At 52.9% G+C, this 23,317-nt stretch overlaps 1 protein-coding gene across 3 annotated transcripts; it reads left to right on the forward strand.

The window, feature by feature from the left end:
- Positions 1-200: 200 nt before the first annotated feature.
- Positions 201-17,525, forward strand: INSRR (insulin receptor related receptor). 3 transcript variants are annotated; one of them, XM_045817165.1, is made up of 23 exons: positions 201-322; positions 616-736; positions 4,188-4,739; positions 6,285-6,588; positions 6,682-6,824; positions 7,031-7,175; positions 8,011-8,225; positions 8,452-8,578; positions 9,904-10,142; positions 10,815-10,982; positions 11,076-11,271; positions 11,448-11,489; positions 11,566-11,786; positions 12,857-12,993; positions 13,078-13,240; positions 13,438-13,543; positions 14,192-14,244; positions 14,428-14,657; positions 15,109-15,219; positions 15,353-15,512; positions 15,811-15,940; positions 16,036-16,191; positions 16,431-17,525. In XM_045817165.1, exons 2-23 carry the CDS (start codon positions 652-654, stop codon positions 16,672-16,674), a joined length of 3,927 nt encoding a protein of 1,308 aa, XP_045673121.1. In that variant the 5' UTR covers positions 201-322; positions 616-651; the 3' UTR covers positions 16,675-17,525. The 3 variants fall into 3 exon arrangements, with proteins under 3 accessions (XP_045673121.1, XP_045673122.1, XP_045673123.1); XM_045817166.1 differs by having other exon boundaries at positions 223-736; positions 16,057-16,191; XM_045817167.1 differs by lacking the exon at positions 11,448-11,489 and having other exon boundaries at positions 223-736.
- The last annotated feature ends 5,792 nt before the right edge of the window (positions 17,526-23,317 follow it).

Below are 23,317 nucleotides of genomic sequence, written 5' to 3' on the forward strand. Positions count from 1 at the left end.
AAATCCGCAGGGTGGGGGCCAAGGGAGCTCAGTTCCTGGCCTACTACCCCCCTGTACGTTGGCCTTATTTCCCCAACAGACCTGGCCCCTCTCAGTTGTCAGGCTAAATATTTTGGCTTGGCGGGAAGGGCGGAGAGAACCGAGAGGTCCCAGCAAACCAATCCGTTTGGACTGGAGGCGGGGAGGGGGGGAGCCCCAGTGTGCGCCGTAGGAGACAAGACAGCCAGAGGGGCCGGCGGGCGCTTGGGAGCGTAAAGCGCCCCTGGAGATCCAGAAAGACTTTCCTGCGTGCCCCGGGACTCCCGATACTCTCCGTGGCACGGCAAGCTTTCCGGGTTTCTCTCGACCTTGGGGCTGGCTGGCCTCTTGGACCTCTTTTGCTCTGCACCCCGTAGAACCTTCTCCTCATGGGGGGTCTCTCTGTCTGCCTGCATCTCTGTCCTCATCTCTCTGTCTCTGGCTTCACGCCGAGTCTCCGTCTCTAGCTGCCTGTCACTGTGTCCGTGGCTGCATGTCATTCCTTTGTTCTGTCTCCTGCCATTTCTGTGTGGGACTCCTTACGGCTTGGTCTCAGCCCCTCCCCTCCCCTCCCAAGCCTGTGTCTGTGTCCCTTAGGGCCTGTCCATCTGCAGAAGAGTAAGGACTGGGGCAATGGCAGTGCCCAGACTGTGGCCATGGGTGGCATGTCTGCTTGTGACCCTCCTGTCCTCGGGATTTGGCCTGGATGCACTAGAGGGTGAGTCCCTGGTACTGTCTCCTGGAGCCCCATCTCCCTCCCAGCTGGCTGGAAGGCCAAACAACTGAGTTTCCAGCCAGAACACATCTATTTAGCTACTGCATTGTGAAGATGGGGGTTAGCTCACAGAAGGACTTCCCACCAGGAAGAGCAGTTCGTTCCCTGCATGAGGGTGTTTTCCCCTCAGTTCCCTGGGAGGTGAGAAGGACTGTGAAACAAGAGATGAACAGATGCCCTCCATCCTGCTTTGTGAAACCTTGATCCCAGTAGAGCCTGAATGAGAACCAGAGTGAGGGAGGAGAGTCTCAGAAAGCGTTTCCAGGGCATCCGAATGGGAAACGGGCAGGAAAGGAATGGGTAGCTGAGAACTAAGCACAGTTATGTGACTGAACTCACTGGGCAGACAGGAAGCGAAGGCTCAGGAAACTGAGAGGTAAAGCTAGATTGGGGTCCTGGGGTCCTGCCTCCAGGGCCCTGCCCATGCTGCCCATCTTAGGGCCTATTTGCTGGGATGGGGGCTGTTTTCTTAAAAACTCCTCACCCGAGGATATGTTTATTGATTTGTGAAAGAGAGGGAGAGAGCAAGAGAGAAACATCAATTGGTTGTCTCCCACACATGCCCCAACCAACTGAACCCACAACCTAGTATGTGCCCTGACCGGGAATCAAACTCACATTTTTGGTGTACAGGGATAATGCTCCAACCAACTGAACCACTCGGCCAGGGTGGTGGAGGCAGCAGTGGTGGTGGTACTGCTTTTTCATTAGTGCCCCAGGCTAGACAATCCTCAAGTGTAGGGTTTGAGGATGGGTGGGGCCATATAGACTAAGTGGCCCTCATTGGGATGCTGGGGACTTTGACAGAGAGGAAAAAAGCTGAGGGTGGAGGATTCAAAAGGGGAAGGATTAGGAGATGTTCCTTTCCCCAAACCCACGCTTCCCTTTCAGACTGAGGGGCGCTGGAATCCAGTGCTTGGTGCTTGTCTGAGGTCCTCAGACTGAGGGCTCCCTGGGGCAGGGCAGAGTCTTCCCTTCCTATAGAGACAAGAATGATGCAAATGGGTTGGGGTAGGGGGTCCCTGAAGAGTGCTAGTCACAGAGACACTGGCTTCAAGGCACAGCCCCTCCCCTGCACCACTTCCCCTCCTCCACTGCTGTGCCAGGACTAGGCACAAAAGATGCCAGCCAGAATCACGGTTGTCAGGACAGGAGCACGTCCCTGGGGGGATGGAGAGGTTGGTGTTTGGTCAGGGGACCCAGATGTCCCATTCCCAGTGCAGCTCTGCACAGGGCCATGTCCTAAGGGGAAGCAGGCAGGGGTTAATCTGTAAAGGTCGGAGATTTATTTTTCCAAATGACTCCCATCAGGGGAGCCCTAGAGAGGCAGAAGGCATGATGGGAAGTGGTGTTGGGAGCCTGACAGAACCTCCCATCTGCTTCAAAGTGTTTGATTGGCCTTCGCCTGGAGGGGCTAGAAGTGTTTTCTCATTCTCCTCTCTTTTGTGTGTGTGTGTACCTGCATGTGCTCAGACACACACTCACACAGAGTTGCTGGGCAGAGTCAAGCACAGGAACCATTAATGACAACAGGAAGTGTGAAGTAAGTTCCATGGAGCCAGCCTTGCCTGCCCACCTCACTGTAAACCATTAGGGGATGGGCCTGGGTCTGTGACACATGTGATGCCCCCAAGGGCTTATTCAGGAAGGGAGAGAGTAGAGGCTGGAGAGGTTAGCAGGACATGAATGGCAAGTGGAAGAATTCAGATTTGAATCTTCCTGAATGGGGAGCCGTGGAAAATATGTTTGGGAGCAAGTGAGTGCAGGGACCAGGCAGCCCACTTAGAGGAGTGGTCCTAGGTGCCTCGGGGAGAGAGCGGGAAGTGGGGTTGATGCCCTGGAGAAGCTGGACATATCAGGATCCCCAAGGAGTAGACTAAGGATCTAGATGTCCATCAATTCGACCCATGGCCCATGAGTGCCCAGTGGTTCCATCCCTGAACAGGGTACCATGGGAGGATGCAGAGCCGACTAACAAGGGCCCTGCCCTCAGAAGATTTCCTCCTTGGAGAGGGTGATAGAGATATAGACAGCAATGTTGAGGCAGTGCCCCACCTGTTCTGGTATGGGTGCTGGACTAAGTGCTGCTGAGCCTGAAGGGGAAGTGATTATCTCGGGGTCAGAGGGTCAGAGAAGGGTGGGGGGGCTTGAGCTGAGCTTGCAGGACAAGAGCTGATGGTATTACCAGGGTGAGGAACCTTCTGAGGCTGTAGATATTAGTGGGGATCAGTTTATCAACATCTGAATATCAGGCCGAGGAATTTAAACTTGAACTTTTGGCAATCAGGAGCCATGGAATATCCCTTCAAAAGTAAACAAATGCAGAGACCAAGTATCTAGCTCCCTTATGTCTGGGAGAGAAGTGGAGTGTATGAAGCTCGGACTACTGATTCGCAGTCACAGAATTCATTCATTCACTCATCAAATATTTATTAAGTACCAGTTTTGTGCCAGGCACTATACTAGGCACCAAGGATACAGCAAAGATTATACAGAGATCTCTACCTTCTGGAGCTTAACATAAACAAAATGAATAAATTATATATTAGCCAGTGTTAAGAATTATAGGAAGAAATAAAGTAGGAAAGGGACAGGGATTGTCACAATTTTAAATAGAATGGTCAGAGGTATCATTGAGGTGACATTTGAGCAAAGACTTAAAGAGGGTAAAGAAGCTACTTAGAGGGAGGAGTTTCTAGCCCAAGGCACCAGAAAGTGCAAATACCCCCAAACAGAAACTTGGCTAGCTCGTTTGAGGTCAATGTGGCTGGAGAAGAAAAAGAAAGGGGATAATGGCAGAGAAGCAGCAGAGGCCTGATAAGCTGTGTTAATGACCTTGGCTTTTGATCAGTGAGATGGGGACCATTGGGATGTTTCGAGCAGTGGAGGAATGTGATCCAACTTGTGTTTTGAGAAGATCACTCTGGCTATAGAGTGGAGAAAAGACCAAAGAGGGGACAGGGTGGAAGTGAAATGACCATTTGGGAGGCTGTTACTGTAAATCCAGAAGATGATAGTGAAATCAGTGAAGGTGGTGACCAGCAACTGGATTCTGGATGCATTTTAAAGACAGAGCCCACAAGCTGTGGGCATGAGAGAAGGAAAAGAGTCAGAATGGCTTTAGATCTGGAGTCTGACTGCGAAAATAAAGTGGCAACCAATGGAAAAGGGGAAGTGGGTTTAGGGGGCTCAGCTGCTCATCTGGCAGAGCCCCCTCAAGCTGCCAACGAGGCCTCTGAGGTTCTGAGAGGAGAGCACCCCACACCTGCAGCAGGGCCTGGTGCCCACTCCACGTCCCACTCCCAGTGTGGTCCCCCTCCCCCAAAGCTGCTGCAGTGGGATGAAGTGCTTGGCCCACACTGCGCTGACCACTCCTGGCCACTTGTGCCCACAGTGTGCCCCAGTCTGGATATCCGCTCAGAGGTGGCAGAGCTGCGGCGACTGGAGAACTGCAGTGTGGTGGAAGGTCACCTGCAGATCCTGCTCATGTTCACAGCCACCGGCGAGGACTTCCGTGGCCTCAGCTTCCCACGCCTCACTCAGGTCACCGAGTACCTGCTGCTGTTCCGTGTCTATGGTCTGGAGAGCCTGCGTGACCTCTTCCCCAACTTAGCAGTCATACGCGGTGCCCACCTCTTCCTGGGCTACGCGCTCGTCATCTTTGAGATGCCACACCTGCGCGACGTGGGGCTGCCAGCACTGGGGGCCGTGCTGCGCGGGGCCGTGCGCGTGGAAAAGAACCAGGAGCTCTGCCACCTGTCCACCATTGACTGGGGCCTGCTGCAGCCTTCACCTGGCGCCAACCACATTGTGGGCAACAAGCTGGGCGAGGAGTGTGCTGACGTGTGTCCTGGTGTGCTGGGCGCCACTGGCGAGCCCTGTGCCAGGACCACCTTCAGTGGGCGCACAGAGTACAGATGCTGGACCTCCAGCCACTGCCAGAGGGGTGAGTACTAGCACAGAACGTAACTGGGGGGCACAGGGAAAGCCGGGTCAGATGGGTGGCCACAAGATGGTGTGGGTCACTACTTAGCAGCCACTGTTGTGTGTGTGTGTGTGTGTTTTTAATTCTCAGTCATCCTATGAGGCAAGTACTATTGTTTTGCAGATAAGGAAATTAAGGCTCGGAAAAGTCAAATAACTGATGTAGCATAAGGTAATCAAGATACAGGCACAAGATGGCATCAGGTAGCAATGGAGAAAGTAAAGGACAGGTACAAGGTTGGCACGGGAGGAAGGGGAGGCATGAACGGATACCCGACGGCCATGCGAGAAGTGGTATGGGGCAGCAGCAAAGTACAAAGTCAGGTGGCCCAGGTTTGAATTTCAGCTCTACCACTTACTGGCTATATTATTTTGACCTCTCTGTGCCTCAGTTTCCTTGCATGTAAATAGGGAATAGGGTTGTTGTGAGGAACGAGCTCTTCTATCAAGCATTAGAGCAGTGGCTAGGCTGTGAGAGCAGTTCTCTTCCTGATCAAAATGACCACACAGCACAGGTGACCCATGGTAGGCTGGCAGTACCGTCATGGAGAGGCTGAGAGCTGGGTGGAAGAAGAAAAGTGGAGGCGACACATAAAGGACAGGACAGGAAAGGACAAATCTGTGAGGTGGGATCTGCTTTGGGAAGTAGGGTGCATGAGAGGAAACCAAAGGAAGGAGGAGTGAGGTAAGGAGGGAATGGTGGGAGGAGAAGGAATTGAAAGTTCTAGGGAGGGAAGATCTTTCAGAGTGTGGGGGCTGATCTGGGGCCCCCAAACTAAGGCTCTTTCCACATAGCTCCTGGAGGTCAGCTCCCCTCACTCCTCAGCATCAGGGCAGAAGAGTAACCAGATCCCTACTGTATCCTCTCGGCCTCACCTCCCTGGTGCCTCCCTGTTGGCTGTAAACACAGCTGCTGCACGTCCTCTCTCGTGTACAGTGTCAACATGCCCTGGCTGACCCCCACCACATGCAGGCTCCCACAGACAGCCAGCTGCCACTGTGCAGAGTTCCCAGGCCATTGGTTTCCCAGCCCCAAACCCACCCACTGCTGCTTGGGGCTGCCTCCTGCCCAGAGTAGAGTAGTTATGGACAGGGGCATGGGTGAGATGACTGATGGTGGCCCCTCCTTCCACACACTCCCAGACCCACCTTGTGCTGGGCCTAGCTGCTCAGGAGAAACTGGCTGGTTCACCCTGGCACCAGCCCAACAATAATCTGGGCACCAGGCCTAGACAGGGCAGAAGGAGGGGGAGCAGCAGTCCTGATGGACAAGGTCACTGCTCTGTCCTGAGTTCTGACACCCTTGCCTGGACACTGCAGGAAGTTGGGAGCCCCTGAAAGGGGCCATGGCCCATGTCCTCAAGAGCCCCTGTCTGAGGTGGAGTCTGCAGCCAGTGTTACCTGAATTGGGGGATTTGGGTTCAGACTAGTGTCACCACAGAAGGAGCAGGTAGGGCCAGGCCCCAGGGAGGCCTGGATTCTGCCTCATACAGCACTCTGCCCACAGTGTGCCCGTGTCCCCATGGCCTGGCCTGTACAGCTGGTGGTGAGTGCTGCCACAAAGAATGCTTGGGGGGCTGCAGCCAACCAGATGACCCCCGAGCCTGTGTCGCCTGCCGCCACTTCTACTTCCAGGGCGCCTGCCACCAGGCCTGCCCTCCAGGCACCTACCAGCATGAGTCCTGGCGCTGTGTCACTGCTGAGCTCTGTGCCAGCCTGCACTCTGTGCCCAGCCATGTCTCTACCTTTGGCATCCACCAGGGCAGTTGCCTGGCCCAGTGTCCCCCGGGCTTCACCCGTAATGGCAGTAGGTGAGTGTAGGGCCGGTGGGGAGCACCCTTGAGTAGTGAGAAGGCCCACACTGGTCCAGGGCTCATGCCACACTCTCTGCTTGCCCCTACCAGCATATTCTGCCACAAGTGTGAGGGGCTGTGCCCCAAAAAGTGCAAAGTTGGCACCAAGACTATCGACTCCATCCAGGTGGCACAAGATCTGGTGGGCTGCACCCACGTGGAGGGGAGCCTCATCCTCAATCTTCGCCAGGGCTGTTAGTACCTTCCCCTGGGCCACCCTCCTCCTAGCCATACCCTTCCTCCCTGTCACTCCCCTTCCAGTGGCCCAGCTAAAGCACCACTTCCTATTACCCTGGGTTCCAGCCTGAGGACCCTCTATCTGGGACCCCATTTAGGCCCCTGCCCTGTACACCCACCACCCTCCTGCCCTTGCTCCACCCCTGTCTTCCTCCCTCCCCAGACAACCTGGAGCAAGAGCTACAGCACAGCCTGGGGCTGGTAGAGACCATCACTGGCTTCCTCAAAGTCAAGCACTCCTTTGCCCTCGTGTCCCTGAGCTTTTTCAAGAACCTCAAACTAATCCGGGGAGACTCCATGGTGGATGGGTAAGGGGTCAGAAACAGGCCTCTGACCAGCTCCCTCTATCACACCTTCTCCCCTAAACTCCCAAAATAATGAAGCGCATGGGCTCTGGAGCCAGCTCTGCTACTCATTAGCTTTGCGACTTTGGGTATGTTACTTAATCTGGTCCTCAATTTTCTCATCTGTTAAATGGGGTTAATATGAACACTGCTGATTTCTTAGGACTGTTATGACGATTACTTAAGTTGTTAGGTATAAAGCTCTTAAAATGATGCCTGGAACACAGCGTATACTATATAAGTGTAGTTACACATAACTCTCCATGGGTTGGCTGCAATTGTTGTCTGATCCCCTCAGCTGCAGAAAAAGACTGCTTGGGTTTGAAACCCATTCCTACCACCTACCAGTAAAGGCCTATCCTTAATGTAGCCAGGATTTTTCCAAATAAAGAGAATGTTTTAAATTACCGTCCAGCCAAGTGGTTTCTCATGTTTCCTGGCATGTTGCCATGTACCCCTGGCATTGCCCACTCTCCAGCTGGAGAGGCATCGCCCCACGCTGAGTGCCACTCCTTAGCCTGATGCATAGCAGGTGGTCAGTCAATGTAACATTACAGGAGGAGGGAGGCAGAGAAACTGTTGACCCCATTTCACAGATGATGAAAAGACAGGGAGTGTGGGTGACTCCTGGTCAGTGACACAGACTGGGTGTGTACGAACACCTCCTGCTGAGAGTGGGTGGCTGAGCACCCCTCTTCCCCTAGGCCCCCAACACAGCCTTTCCAAGAGGAGCCCATAGGCACTTCCGCCCCGCCTGCCCGCATCTCCCGTTGGAAACAAGGTCTCCTCCGGCCCGCAGGAACTACACTCTGTACGTGCTGGACAACCAGAACCTACAGCAGCTGGGGTCCTGGGTGGCTGTGGGGCTCAGCATTCCCGTGGGCAAGATCTACTTCGCCTTCAACCCACGCCTCTGCTTGGAACACATTTACCACTTGGAGCAGGTGACCGGCACTCGCGGACGGCAGAACAAGGCGGAAATCAACCCCCGCACCAACGGAGACCGCGCCGCCTGTGAGGCCCCAACCCCAGCCCTGTGGGGGGAGCACACGACCCCGAGAGACAAACAGACACGCAGCCAGGTGGAAGGGGCCTCTTGGAGAGGCCAGTGTGATAACTTCTCTTCAGAGGCTTCATTGGGGGTGGAATGCTACGAAGTCAAAGTCGGGCTTGGAAGCAGGCGGCTCCGGGGGATGCCCAGCGCGGCCGAGAGTAGGTGTTCGCCTCTCGCCCCGCCCAGGTCAGACTCGCACTCTGCGTTTCGTGTCCAATGTGACCGAGGCCGACCGCATCTTACTGCGCTGGGAGCGCTACGAGCCGCTGGAGGCCCGAGACCTACTCAGTTTCATTGTGTACTACAAGGAGTCGTGAGTACCCCTTCAGAGCCCGAGCCGGGCTGGGCCCAAACGGGGGCGGGGCAGGCCGGGCGGGAGGTAGCCACGACCCAAGGCAAGTGACGGCAGACCAGCGCGGGGCTTTGGACAGTCAGAAAGCCAGGATCCCCAAGTCGCACTCCCTGTAGGGCCCACGTCTAGCTCTCGCCTCTCACCTTCATCTCTCTGTGGCTCAGTCTCATCCAGTGAAATGGAGAGGTCAGTCAGGACTTCTGAGAGCCTGGGAGAAGCGCCCCCACTGGGAAGGCTTGGATAATTAAACTTCAATTCACTATGCTAATATCTGTACTGACCGCACACTCCTGCCCCAGCAACGGTCTGGGGAGTACCCACTAATTCCGCCAGGGTTACATGCAGCTTGACTAGCATTTCATTAAAGCCCGACGAAGGAAGGAAGCAGGGACAGCCAGAGACAAGCTGCTCTTTGATCTGGAGAGCAAACTGACTGAAGCAGTAGGCATAGTGCTTGACCAGAGGAAGGACTTCTCCAAAAGAATGGCTAGGAATCAAAAGTAGAAATCCTTAGAGGAGGGAGACTGATTTGGGCTGGCAGGCTGAGAGGGCAGGCTGTGAGGAGAAACTCCCCTCCTAAGGCAGAGAGAGGACAGGAGCCACCTGGCTTGGAAGCATTTCCTGTGTACTAAAATTGAGAGGTCTTGGTTGCTCACTAGCACTTCCCTCCCAGCCTGGGGGGAAGGCAGGGAAGTCAGTGGTCACAGGCCTGCTCAGGTGGCCAGGGTTCTCCTAGGCCTCAGTAGTAGGTGAAGGTCTCCAGCATGGGGAGCTGCAGAGTTTGTTAAATACAGTTTCCTGGGCTCCACCCCCACAGATTCAGATTCAGTTAGCCCTGGGTAAGGCCCGTGAATCTGCATTTCTAACAAGCTCCCAGGTAATACTAAACTTTCTGGTCCCTGAACCATACTTTGAGGAGCACTAATATGGACTGCAATGTCAATGGCACCCCTGGCTTGTGTAGCTCACAATCTGCACAACTGCATACAGCTGCCTCTGGACTCAAAGAGCAGAGTATCACAGAGTCCCTTCAGGAAGCTCCCTACCACCACTGCCTTGCAGTGTGGGCGTGGCCATGCCCCCCAGAGACATATACTGTGAATCCTGCCTCAGGTCCAGCTCTGAGCAGACCCATTCAGTGAGTGTCATGCCACAAGGCACCTACCCCAAAGGGTGGACCCACATCTGCTTCTGGATGCCATCATGCATACTGGAAGAATGACAATGACATTCTTGGGGTGATTCAGAGAGGAGGCGCTCCTAGAAACCTGGGGTGGGGTATTCAGCCCATTTCAGAATGCCACGGAGCACATAGGTCCAGATGCCTGTGGGACCCAGAGCTGGAACCTGCTAGATGTGGAGCTCCCCCTGAGCCGAAACCAGGAGCCAGGGGTGACCCTAGCACCCCTCAAGCCCTGGACACAGTATGCAGTGTTTGTGCGGGCCATCACACTGACTACTGCTGAGGAAAGCCCCCACCAAGGAGCCCAGAGCCCCATCATCTACCTCCAAACCCTTCCTGCAGGTAGGCCTTCGGAGGGAGCAGGAGCTAGATGTCTGGGTCCTGGTGAGAATGGGGGAACCCAGACACCAGAAATAGAGATGCTGGATCACTGAACACCTGACCCATAGAGGCTGGGGGGACAGATGCTTGGATGGTAGAAAGAATATGGGGCAGGCTCTGGCCAGGTAGCTCAGCTGAGTTGGTTAGAGCACTATTCCAATACATCAAGGTTGTGGGTTCAATCCCTGGTCAGGGCACATACAAGAATTGGCCAAGAATGCATAAATAAGTGAAACAACAAATCAATGACTCTCTCTCTCTCTCGCCCTACCTTCCTCTCTCTCTCTCTCTTAAATGAAAGAAAGAAAGAAAGAAAGAAAGAAAGAAAGAAAGAAAGAAAGAAAGAAAGAAAGAAAGAAAGAAAGAAAGAAAGAAAGAAAGAAAGAAAGAGAAGAGGGTCATTCACCTAGATCCTAGGGAGACTGTGGGTGGGAAAGTGCAGGGGGAATAACAGGCAAATCAAGGGCCGTTGGAGGACAAGGGAAGGACAAAATGCTCAGTTCTAGGAAAAGGAGGTTGAGAATCACCTATTGCTTGGGACAAGTGGGGCTGGACTCAGAGAGGGGCCCATGACCAGACAGTATTTGAAAAGGGATCTGCAGCTTCTCAGTTGTACCCTACTCACACCTCCAGCACCCACCATTCCCCAAGATGTCATTTCCACGTCCAATTCCTCCTCCCACCTGCTGGTGCGCTGGAAGCCACCGACCCAACGCAATGGGAACATCACCTACTACCTAGTGCTGTGGCAGCGTCTGGCAGAGGACAGCGACCTCTACCTCAATGACTACTGCCACCGCGGTGCGCAGGGGATGAGGCTTGGGCAGGAGGGGTTGGGGTACCAGGCTAAGGGTGCTGCCAGTCTAATTACTTCCCTCCCTGCCGACGCGCCAGGCCTGCGGCTGCCCACCAGCAACAACGACCCACGCTTCGACCGCGAAGATGGAGAACTAGAGGCGGAGATGGAGCCCGGCTGCTGTCCTTGCCAGCATCCACCTCAGGGGCAGGTCTTGCCACCGCTGGAGGCGCAGGAGGCCTCGTTCCAAAAGAAGTTTGAAAACTTCCTGCACAACGCGATCACTATCCCCAAGTGCGAGGCGGCCTGGGCACTAGGGCCTAATGGGCGGGGCCTTTAAGGGGCGTGTCTTGCTGAGAGGGTAGTTCGTTGGCGGGGCCCAGTTGTGGGTGGGCTTGGAGGGAGGCGGGGCGCCACTGCCGAGGGGCAGTTCTGGGCGGGCGTGACAGGGCCCTCCCTGGTCTCCCCAGATCCCCTTGGAAGGTGACGTCCATCAATAAGAGCCCTCAAAGGTGAGCGGGGGCGGGGCCAAGCCTGAGGGGTGTGGCTGGGGTGGGAAGGCTTGACTCTGACTCGCACCCTCCCCAGGGATTCTGGGAGGCACCGTCGAGCCGCAGGGACCCTCCGATTCGTGGGAAACAACTCAGATTTCGAGATCCAAGAGGACAAAGTACCCCGGGAGCGAACTGTGTTGAGTGGCTTGCGCCACTTCACGGAATACCGGATCGACATCCATGCCTGCAACCATGCGGCGCACACAGTGGGTTGCAGCGCTGCCACCTTCGTCTTTGCACGCACTATGCCCCACAGTAAGTAACCCACCCCACACCCACCACCGCCGACCCCACCACCCACCACCGACCCCAAGCACTCTATCCAATTAATGCTCCAACTAGCGAGTCTGGTCTACAGCTAACCCCAGGGCCTCGCTTTCCTTGCCCCTCCCAGTCCCCATAATCCTAGAGTGTCTTCGAACCTTCCTGTTTAGCCCCCTTGGGTTTGATTTGACGGTGAGAGGAAATACAGTCACTCACTGATTAATAACGGGCATTTGTTCTGAGACACGTGTGCTTAGGCCACTCCATTGTTGTGTGAACAACGTAGAATGCACTCACACAAGCCTACATGGTTGTAGCCTACCACACACATAAGCTATAGGGCATAGAGCCCATTGTTCCTGTGCTACAAACCTGTACAGCATCACTGAACAAACAACACGAGATTAAACACAGTTAACAGTCAAGATGCATAAAGCTGCTGCCATAACACCACATACTATTTCACAGCAAACTTTTTTTATAAATAGAAAGAGTACACTCTAAAATAACTACAGAAAGTATATTTAAATAAATACATACACCAGTAACTGTTTATTACTATCAAGATTGTGTACTGTACATAATTGTATGTGCTATGCTTTTTTAAAAAGATTTATTTATTTATTTTTAGAGAGAGGGGAAGGGAGGTAGAAAGAGAGAGAGAAACATCAATGTGTGTTTCCTCTCACGCACCCCCTCCTACTGGGGACTTGACCTGCAACCCAGGCATGTATGTGCCCTGATTGGGAATCGAACCAGTGACCTTTTGGTTCACAGGCTGGCTCTCAATCCACTGAGCCACACCAGCCGGGGCTGTGCTGTACTTTAATACACAGGCAGCACAGTAGGTTTGTTTATACCAATATCCCCACAAACATGTGAGTAATGCATTGTGCTATGATGTTAGGACAAGTATGAAGCCACTAGGCGATAGGAATTTTCCAGCTCTGTTATAATCCTATGGGACCACTATCATATAGGCAGCCCATTATTGACAGAAACATCGCTATATGGCTCATGACTGTACTTGTGGCTGGGCTGTCTGATGCCCTCCCCCACAGGAGAGGCTGATAGTATCCCAGGGAAGGTGGCCTGGGAGGCAGCTAGCAAGAACAGTGTCCTCCTGCACTGGCTTGAGCCATCTGACCCCAATGGACTTATCCTCAAGTATGAAATCAAGTACCGCCGCTTGGGAGAGGTAGGTACTCCAGAAGACCCCCTAGCCCAGCCCCAGTTTATGCCTCTGTCCTTTTTCCAGCCACCTGTTCTGTGTTGTCCTCAGGAGGCCACAGTGCTGTGTGTGTCTCGCCTGCGATATGCCAAGTTTGGGGGTGTCCACCTGGCCCTGCTGCCTCCTGGAAACTACTCTGCCAGAGTTCGGGCAACCTCGCTGGCTGGCAATGGCTCTTGGACAGAAAGTGTCGCTTTTTACATCCCTGGCTCAGGTATACACAGCCTATGTCCCAGACCCACCCAGGTCCCCAGACACATCTCCCACTGTGAAAACCACAGACCCCTTCCATCCCACCTTGCCCCATCCTAGTCTTCCATTTAGAAAGAGAAGTGTCCTCTACCCTCTCACATCTCCATCTTTGACCCTCCCCTTGCTGCCCTCTGTTCCTGTCCTCTGACTGACCACCAGAGGAGGAAGACTCCGGGGGGCTGCACGTCCTTCTCACTGTCACCCCTGTGGGGGTCATGCTGCTCATCATTCTGGCTGCCGTTGGTTTCTTCTACAGCAGGAAGAGGTGAGGACAGGTCTCACTGGTTCCCAGCCTCCTTCTCTCCCTGAGCCCTTAGCATAAAGTCAGTGCAGTCAGAAGGTGGTAGATGAGATGGCAGAAGGGACTTCCTTAGAAGCAGTAACTCACCCCTGATGCCGGCATGGAGGAAGATACACCTTCCGGTTAGAGTGGCCAGCTCATCCCAGTTTGCCTGGCACTTCCTGGTTTTCTCAATGAAAGTCTGTCCCACATCCTGGGGAACCCCTCCGTCTGGGTCACCACATCACCACACTCAGACTGAGAACTAATGAAGCTGGCCCTACCATAGCAGAGGGAGAGGCAGGAGACCTCAGGATGTCAGATCTCCCCTGAGGCCGAATACAAGAGGGAAATGGGGGCGGGACTTTGATTAGCCAGGTTCTAAGGTCTAGCTGAGGGGGCAGGAGCCCCTCTAGTCCTTTCCTCTCTATTCACAGCCTGTCAGATCCCAGGTCCCAGGAGTAAGACCAAGACCAGCCTGAGAGTGCTCAGGGCTCCCCAAGGGGCATGCTGATCAGGGCTGGGGGTGTTTAACTGCCCTCTTCCTTGCACTATCCCTCTTCCTTTTCCTCTGGTGTTGCTCCTTTCTACCTGAGGACACTTCCAGCCTGACCCTCTCACCTCTCATTGCAGAAGCAGCACTCTCTATGCCTCTGTGAATCCGGAGTACTTCAGTGCCTCTGACAGTAGGTCTGGGGGTGGGTGGACAGGTGGTGTGGAAAAGAGATAGGAGGGGAGGAGAGGTAAATTGCAGGACACCTTTTCGGAGCAGGCAGCCTTGGAACCTGAGCCATTCAGAGGAGGAGAGAAGTGGGTGGAGGAGTGGCAAACAGTGGTATCCTTGCTCTGTGATCCCCACCTCCTCTCAGTGTATATCCCTGACGAGTGGGAGGTGCCTCGGGAGCAGATCTCCATAATCCGGGAACTGGGCCAGGGCTCCTTCGGGATGGTATATGAAGGGCTGGCACAAGGACTTGAGGCTGGAGAGGAGACCACGCCTGTAGCCCTGAAGACAGTGAATGAACTGGCCAGCCCACGAGAACGCATTGAGTTCCTCAAGGAAGCCTCTGTCATGAAGGCATTCAAGTGTCACCATGTGGTAAGGGAGGGTCAGTGGCATTGTCAAGGTCATAATTAGGTAAGAGGAATAGGGTGGGGGATGAGGTCAGGTCTCTAGGTAGGGTAAAGGTCATGGTTGGGGTTAGAGTCAAGCCACGGTCATGGTAGGGCCATAGTAGAATCATGGCTAGAGCTGAGATCGGTCATGGTTGGGGGTCAATATTGAGTGTCCAGATCATTATTGGACTGTGATTGGGATCAAGGTCAGAGCTGGGCCAACCATAAAGACTAGGATGATAATCAACTGTGATTAAGGTCATAGGTTAAGGTCAGGGTCATTGTTAGGTCAGGATTAGAGTTAATGCTGATGGTTGGTGTTAGGGTCAGGGTTGGTGTCTAGGTCAGAGTGTGGTCACAGCAGATCAAGATTTTGGCCAGGTGGGTCAAGGAGAGCAAGGTGGACCTGCAAGTAGGCTCTTTGTCCATCCCAGGTACGTCTCCTGGGTGTGGTGTCTCAGGGCCAGCCAACTCTGGTCATCATGGAGTTAATGACTCGTGGGGACCTCAAGAGTCATCTTCGATCTTTGCGGCCAGAGGCAGAGGTGAGAACCAGGAAGATTCTGAGCCAATGGGCTGGGGAGTCAGAGAAGACTCGGGCATAGTTGTGGGGTTAATCCTTGGTGAGGAGTCCTGCCCCTAGGTTCCTTCATCACCAGTCCCCTCTCTTGGCTCTAGAACAACCCTGGGCTCCCAAGGCCAGGACTGGGAGATATGATCCAGATGGCCGGTGAGATTGCAGATGGCATGGCCTACCTTGCCGCCAACAAGTTTGTGCATCGAGACCTGGCAGCCCGAAACTGCATGGTGTCCCAGGACTTCACCGTCAAGATTGGGGGTATGGGGGGGGGGCAGGCAGGTGGAGGCAACCTGAAGAATAGAGTGATTCCCCCAAAGCTAGGCATCCAGGGACCTAGGTGTGGCCCACAGCTCTCCCTGATAGCCCCCCACCCTGAATTTCAGTCTCCCTATCTGAGTACAGAGGGGTTTAATGGGAAAGTCTCTGATGTACTTAGAGCCCTCACATTCCAGGATTCTTGGTGAATCTGGAGGTAGAGAAGGTTGGGAGAGGCATTCCTGGGGCAGGAGCTAGTGGAGGCTCTGCTGCCTCACACCTTGCCCGCCTTACTTTCCAGACTTTGGGATGACTCGAGACGTGTATGAGACAGACTATTACCGCAAGGGCGGGAAGGGGCTGCTGCCTGTGCGCTGGATGGCCCCCGAGTCCCTCAAAGATGGAATCTTTACCACCCACTCGGATGTCTGGTGGGGCTTGGCTGGAGCAGAGGGCTCAGGGGATGTGGAGGTGGGATTTGGGGTGACGCCTGGGTGCACTCCCTTATGAAGGGTGCTGGGCTTAGGCCCTCCTACGTGTCCTCCAGGTCCTTTGGCGTGGTGCTCTGGGAGATCGTGACCCTGGCTGAACAACCCTACCAGGGTCTATCCAATGAGCAGGTGCTCAAGTTTGTCATGGATGGTGGGGTCCTGGAGGAGCTAGAGAGCTGTCCGCTTCAGCTGTGAGTCACCACAGTCTGCCCCTTCTGCATCCCTACCCTGCCTACACCTATCCCCTGCCCAGGATCTGGTTCACCGCCTCTGACACTTTTACTTCCACTGATCCCAGCTCTGAGCCCAGTTCTAAATCCCCATACAATGCCCATTTACTCCCCTGTGTCCTCCTGCTTATGCTGACCGATGCTCTGAGTATGATGCAGGAGGTGTGGACTCCTCTGACCCTGTCCTTCTACCCCACCAGACAGGAGCTGATGAGCCGCTGTTGGCAGCAGAACCCGCGCTTGCGACCAACCTTCACTCACATCCTGGACAGCGTACGGGAGGAGCTGCGGCCTTCCTTCCGTCTCCTTTCCTTCTATTACAGCCCAGAGTGCCAGGGCACCCAGGCTTCCCCCCTGCCCACTGATGCAGAGCCCAACTCCCCACCAACCCCAGAAGGGGCTTCCTCAGACTGCAGCCCCCAAAATGGGGGTCCAGGGCACTGAGGGGCACCCCATTCCCTCGCTGATTGGCCTTCTAGGGGCAGAGAAGAAGGGACCTTTGCAACTGTGAGATGTGCAGACTTTCATACCCCTTAAGCATGGGGTGGCCCTGAGTGAGGCAGAGCAGTGGCAGGGAAGATTGGGGGGCAGAGCAGACTCACTATAAGATTTTCTCAGGAGCCTCAGTTCTCCCTGAGAAAGTAAACAAGGTCCCAGTGGGAGTGGTGGTTAGGCCGTGGACTAGACGTTCTGGCCCTCAAAGAGCCCCTGCTCAGACTAAGAACAGACGGCCTATGTACTCCAGAGGTATTGTCTGCAGAACCCGTCCCTCAGCACCCAGGTCTCTTGTGGACCCCTGGGGCCATCAACACACTTGAAACCAGATAAGCAACCAGAACAGGACTGGAACCTTCTCTGTCCATGTCTGGGCTGCTGTGAATGGGTGTCCATGTGACTGTCCTCACCACTGCGTGTCACCTCCTACCTTCTGCCTCAGAAGCCAGGTGGAGTGGGAGCACCCATGGTCCTCAGTGAGCAGGTTCCCAGCCTGGCCCTATAGGCTTGTCCTCACTTCCTCCTCTCCTTTGCCATCCCAGGGATTTCCAAGTTTGGTGCTCCTCCCTCCTCTTCCCCCAGAGTATCTCTTGGAGTGAATCACCTCACCCCTCCCACTCTCAGCCCCTCAATCTCCCTCATACCCTTGGATTATTAAGGCTTTAAAAGGCTGATTTCACTCTGGCTGGTATGGCTTAGTGGGTTGAGTGTCAACATGTGAACCAAAAGGTCACCAGTTTGATTCTCAGTCAGGGCACATGTGTGGGTTAAGGGCCAGGTGCCCAACTGGGGACATGTGAGAGGCAACAGGTGATCAATGTTTCTCCTCCCTTCCCCTCTCTCTAAAAATAAATAAATGAAATCTTAAAAGGCTTACTTTCTCCCTGTCCTCACTCCTGCCCCCTCCTTTACCCTCTCAGGGGAAGCCACAATAAATGCCAATGTCTGTGTCTACCCTGGTCCCCAGCAGCCCATTATTTCTTCATCTCTATGGGATTAACACTGGATGAACTTCCTCCTTTCCTCCTTGGAGGCTTGAGGTGGTGACCCTGAGGCAACCACACTGCATGAATACCCCATTGTCAAATACCACCTCCTGAGGGCCTGAGCAGCCAGGGTTGCCCTGGCAGTGAAGCAGGACCATCTCCTATTCATGGCAGTGAATAGGACCTTGCTATTATCTGAGCTCAGGCAGCCAGAAGTGGCTGAGCCCAGCAGGAGCCCTGTATCTGGCCTCCCTGGCTCACCAACACATTCTGACCCCTCATCTTGAATTCATCCCTTGCTGTTTGCTTGTGCAGACATGTCCTGCAATATCCCAGGACAGACCTGAAGTGGGCACAACACGGGGCTGGGGAAAGCCTTGAGGACATCACCAGTCCATGCTTGATGCCCCCATCAAGGCAGGAAACATATCAGCAGTGTCTCTGTGTCTGGCACCCCTCAGTTGCTCCATCAGGCCTCCCCCAGCAGAGGTGCCCTGGAGGCACGTTGAAGGAGCACAGGGGAGTTCATTTCCCAGCTCTTAAGCCAGTGCATTTGAAGGGCATCGGAAGGAAAAGAGCTGCAGAATAATGACTTGAAATCTTGGTGGCAGGGGCTGGTCATGGCTCAGGACTTTTTAGCATCCTGTACCAGCAATTTCTGTATGCAGATCCTCAGGGCTATAGCTCCTGCTGCCACAGGCTGCCACACACCTGGAGCCTGAGATTTGCTCATTCCAGCAGCTGCCCTGCAAACAAGACTCCTTAAGGCAGAGCCTGAGTGGAGTGGGCCTGAGTCTGTGATAACAAATACAACTATAAACACTACCCTGACAGGGTCAAGTTGGGCAACAAAGACTACCTGTCCAGCCTCCACCCCCTAACCCCTGCCCTGCCAGACCCACCTGCCATTGGTGGCTGAAGCAACAGTGGCCCCTAATGGTTGCTGGCAGGACCACAGCTTAGAGAAAAAGGAGTGGAGGAGGTTACTCTCTCCTCCTTTGTGTTGCTGGTCTCAGAGAGGTGACCAGCAGGGTAGAGGGACGAGATACTCCACAAGAAGCCCCAGATCTGAGACCCACATATTTACACAGAGCACACAGGCACCCTGCACTTGCACAGAACCAGAGGGCAGCGGTAGGTTCAAGCCCTCTCCTCATCGCCCATGCCCCCTTAACCTCTACTGTGCTGGGCAGCACTCTCAGGAAGTGCTGATCATCTAGATATGGAGAGGCTCAAGGAAGGGATTGGGTGTAGAAGTAAACGGCATCACAAGAACTCTGTGTTCTATCTCCAAAGCCGAGGAGGTAGTGGTTGGCCAAGAATTTTTTGGAGAAGGGTGTAGAGATGCTAAAATGCAAATTCTATTGTCCCCCATATTCTAGAAAAGAAGTGGATTAAACAAGGTAGCAAGAGAGATGGAAGGTTGAATTCAGAAGGGACTTCCCAACTATACAGTGAAGTTTTGTGGAGGGAAGGAGTGTCTCCCCTCTCAGAGACAGCTGAAAACAGACAATAGGTTCATCTGGGGAGGGAGTGCTGGAACTTACCACAGAGGCCAAAAGGGAAATGCAGTGACTAAAAGAGAGATCCGGAAACATCCTTCATGATTTCCTCCTCTCTCCCTGATTCAGACAGAACTCTGGGAGGATAGGGATAACCCTCAGCTGGCTAGGAAGGGAACAGAATGGAGTGGAGGCAGATTAGCATAAAAGAATTACATGTTTGCCATCCATCCCTTGGAACTGTCCCTGTATCCTTGTGACAAGTCCTCCACCTGGGCAAGGGGACTCTGGAGGCTATGGGTCTCATGTCCCACCTCCTCCAAGCTCAGGACCAACTGATGCATCTCTGTGGGTGTAGAGAGGTCAGTCAGGTGGGAGTCCTCCAGAGAGACCTGGGATGGGGGTAGATATCTAGGTTAGAGGAGCCATGACACTGAGCCAAGCCTCAGTGGTGGTGGGTGAACTGAGGTGCCCAAAGTTCCTGTGCAGCTCAGCTCTGCTTATAAAGCAAAGGCTGCGGCCAAGGTGGTTCCTGGTTGTCACCAAATGGGGAAGAAGAGTATGAGAACGCAGGGTATGAGAAAGCAAGAGGTCAGCATCCTGCTCTTAGGTCAGCTCCACAACACTGTGCTCCTTCCAGATCTGGGGAGCTTGGATGGCAGGGCACCAGGTCTTAGAGGTCCAGCTGGGAGCGCGACCTTGGGATAGAAACTGTGGAAGTTCCTCCTGATCCAGAAGTTGTTTGCCTTTGTCTACAGTCTTCTGTTTGTGGTTAGAATAAAGGGGATGTTAGTACCTGGCCACAGCTCACAGCAAAGGACTTCTTCCTTCCTGCTAGAGGTTCCTACACAAAACCGCTTAAGACAATACTACCTGCCCCAGGAGCAAGAAGGGGAGTTTTTGTTTCCTCGCATCTCTGTGGGGCTGGTGGACCATGTACTGGCACCTCCTGTCCATCCTTGTCTTTACCCAGGTTTCAGAGGGCCTGAGCACCTGGGTCTTCTGGTTGTCTGCCATGAATAGGAGCCCTCAGGTTCACTTGTCAAAAGGAGCCACTAGAGAGTGGACACTAGGGTGACATTATCCATCCCTGAAGAGGATGAGGGAAGTGACATTGAACATGTAACAGATTAGGAATCCAGGCTGGTGAGGCTAGGATCAAGTCAGAATAGAGGGTGCCAGGTGAGGTCCTAGGCAGATGGGCAGAGGGGAGGGCACCTGGTGAGGTCAGGAGTTTGAGATCAAGTCCTCAACTGCCCCAGTACTGACTGAAGTCGGGCCCTCAAAGGGGCTATATGACTAAAAGTTTTGATGTCTTGTTGTTGAAAGGAGGTTTGAAGGGCCATAGACAGGCATTCAGAGCAGGTGTAGTGAAGGGTGTGGTGAGTACAGGGCCTGGATATCTAGATTGCTCTAATTCAAGGGTATTTGCTCTTCTCCAAAGCTAGGAGATACAGCCGCCTGCACAGTATCTTGGCTGACTGCACAGATATTCCAACCTTAGCTTAGATATGCCCTTCATTCGGTTCCTGGGAAGGCAGGACATCTGAAGAGTCTGGCCTCTTGGACAGTGCAGGCCAGGAGATCCTCTTACTCTCAGGATAAAGATGTTGACTGAAACCCTAGGACAAAAAAGGAGGGCTTCAGACTTCCAGCCCAGATGGAGGCATAGGTAGATATGCTTTGCTTCTTCACACAACCAAAAGAAGGACAACAAGTTTAAAAACAAAAAACAACCAGAACTGCCAGAAAATAGAACTGTATGGAAGTCAGACAACCAAGGAGTCAAAGATTAAATATTCATCTAGACTGGTAGGAGGGGCAGACACGGGAACTCACAGAGGAGAGGATGCACAGCAAGGCAGCAGCTGGCAGTCCCACATTTGCATGCAGATAAACCAGGAGGAACAACTAGGGAGCAAGACAGATCATGCAACTCAGGGTTCCAATGCAAGAACATAAAGCCTCAAAACCTCTGGCTATAAAAACATCTAGGGGTTGCATCGGCTGGAGAAACCCCTAGTCTCACAGCAGATTTCATTGGGGAAACCCACAGGGCCCTAGAACATACACAAAACCAACCACCTGGGAATCAGCACCAGGAAGGCCCAATTTTTGTGGATAGCAGGGGAAGTGATTGAAGGCAGGGCAAGGGCTGAGCAAACCTGCATGTTCCCTCTATGAGCCCTCCACCACATACAGAGCCACAACACCCAAAGTGGGTTACCCTGCGCTGATGAACACCTGAGGCTCCATCCCTTACAATGTAATAGGAGAGCTGAGGCAAAGAAATATGTCCCAAATGAAAGAACAGATCAAAGCTCCAAAAATAGAACTAAATGACTAGGAGATAGCCAACCTATCAGATGCAGAGTCCAAAATACTGGTAATCAGGATGCTTACAGAAATGACTGCGTATGGACACAAAATAGAGGAGGAAGTGAAGGCAATACAAAGTGAAATAAAGAAAATATACACAGAATCAACAGTGATAGGAAGGCAACTGGGACTCAAATCAACAATATGGAACAAAAGGGAGAAACTGACATTCAACCAGAACAGAATGAAAAAATAAGAATTCAAAAAAATGAGGAGAGGCTTAGGAACCTCAGGGATGACTTTAAATGTTCCAACATCTGAATGATAGGGGTGCCAGAAGGAGAAGAGGAAGAGCAAGAAATTGAAAACTTACTTGAAAAAACAATGAAGGAGAACTTCCCAATCTGGCAAGGAAATAGACTTGCAGGAAGTCCAGGAAGCTCAGAGAATCTCAAAGAAATTGGACCCAAAGAGGAACACACTAAGACACATTATAATTAAATTACTGAAGATTAAAGATAAGGAGAGAATCTTAAAAGCAGCAAGAGGAAAGGAGACAATTACCTACAAAGGAGTGCCCATAAGACTATCAGCTGATTTCTCAAAAGAAAGCTTGCAGCCAAGAAGGGCCTGGAAAGAAGTATTCCAAGTCATGATAGGCAAGGACCTACATCCAAGATGACTCTATCCAGCAAAGCTATCATTTAGAGTTGAAGGGCAGATGAAGTGCTTCCCAGATAAGGTCGAATTAAAGGAGTTCATCATCACCAAGCCATTATTATATGACATATTAAAGGGACTTATCTAAGAAAAAGAAGAAGATCAAAACTATGAACAGTAAAATAACAACAAACTCACAACTATCAACAACTGAACCTAAAAAACAGCAAAAACAAACTAAGCAAACAACTAGAACAGGAACAGAATCACAGAAATGGAGATTACATCGAGGGTTATCAGCAGGGAGGGGGAGGGGAAGAATGGGGAGAAGGTACAGAGAATAGAAGTATAAATGGTAGGTACAAAATAGTCAGAGGGAGGTTAAGAATGGTATGGAAAATGGAGAAGCCAAAGAACTTATATGTACGACCCATGGACATGAATGGCAGGGCGGTAGGGGAGGGTGGTGGGCAGTAAATGCTTCTGGGGGTGGTGCAGGGGGAAGGGGAATAAAGGGATTAAAAAATGGGGCAACTGTAATAGCATAATCAATAAAATATACTTTAAAAAAAAGGAGGTCTTATTCAGGGCCCAGGATATTCCTCCCTCCCTCTCTCCCTACCTTCTCCCACCCAAATGGCTGCAGCTCTAAAACACCAAGGTTTTTCTCAGATGTCAAAGAGAGAAAGGACAGGAAAGGATGGGGGTAGAGAGGAGAGAGAGAAACAGAGGTGGGCACAGGAGAGACAGAGAGGCATGGAGACAGTTCAGACCCTGTCTACACGTGTGCAATGGAAGCTTAGAGGTCACCTCAGCACTTCTCACCCATCTGCTCATTTGCTCTCTGTGGGTCTGGCCCCCACCCCTCCCCACTGGTGAGCAACAGCATGGAGACAGTCTACTGAGAGTGGGCAGCACATCCTGAGGGAGCAGAGAGACACTCAGGTTCCTCCCTCTTAGGTTGGTCCTTATTCCTGATTTGACAGGAGTCGGGGGAGTGGGCAGAGGGAGGAAGGGAAGGAGAGCCATGCACGGGAAACTAGGGTGGCAGTGGGGAAGAAATTCTGAGACAGGAGAAGGATTCTTAAGAAAATGAGATGGGGGCCCTGGATGGGTAGTGCCATT

The sequence above is a fragment of the Phyllostomus hastatus genome, unplaced genomic scaffold (assembly GCF_019186645.2).
Source record: "Phyllostomus hastatus isolate PE091 unplaced genomic scaffold, TTU_PhHast_1.1 phas_scaffold_216, whole genome shotgun sequence".
In the NCBI taxonomy this organism is placed as follows: Eukaryota; Metazoa; Chordata; class Mammalia; order Chiroptera; family Phyllostomidae; genus Phyllostomus; species Phyllostomus hastatus.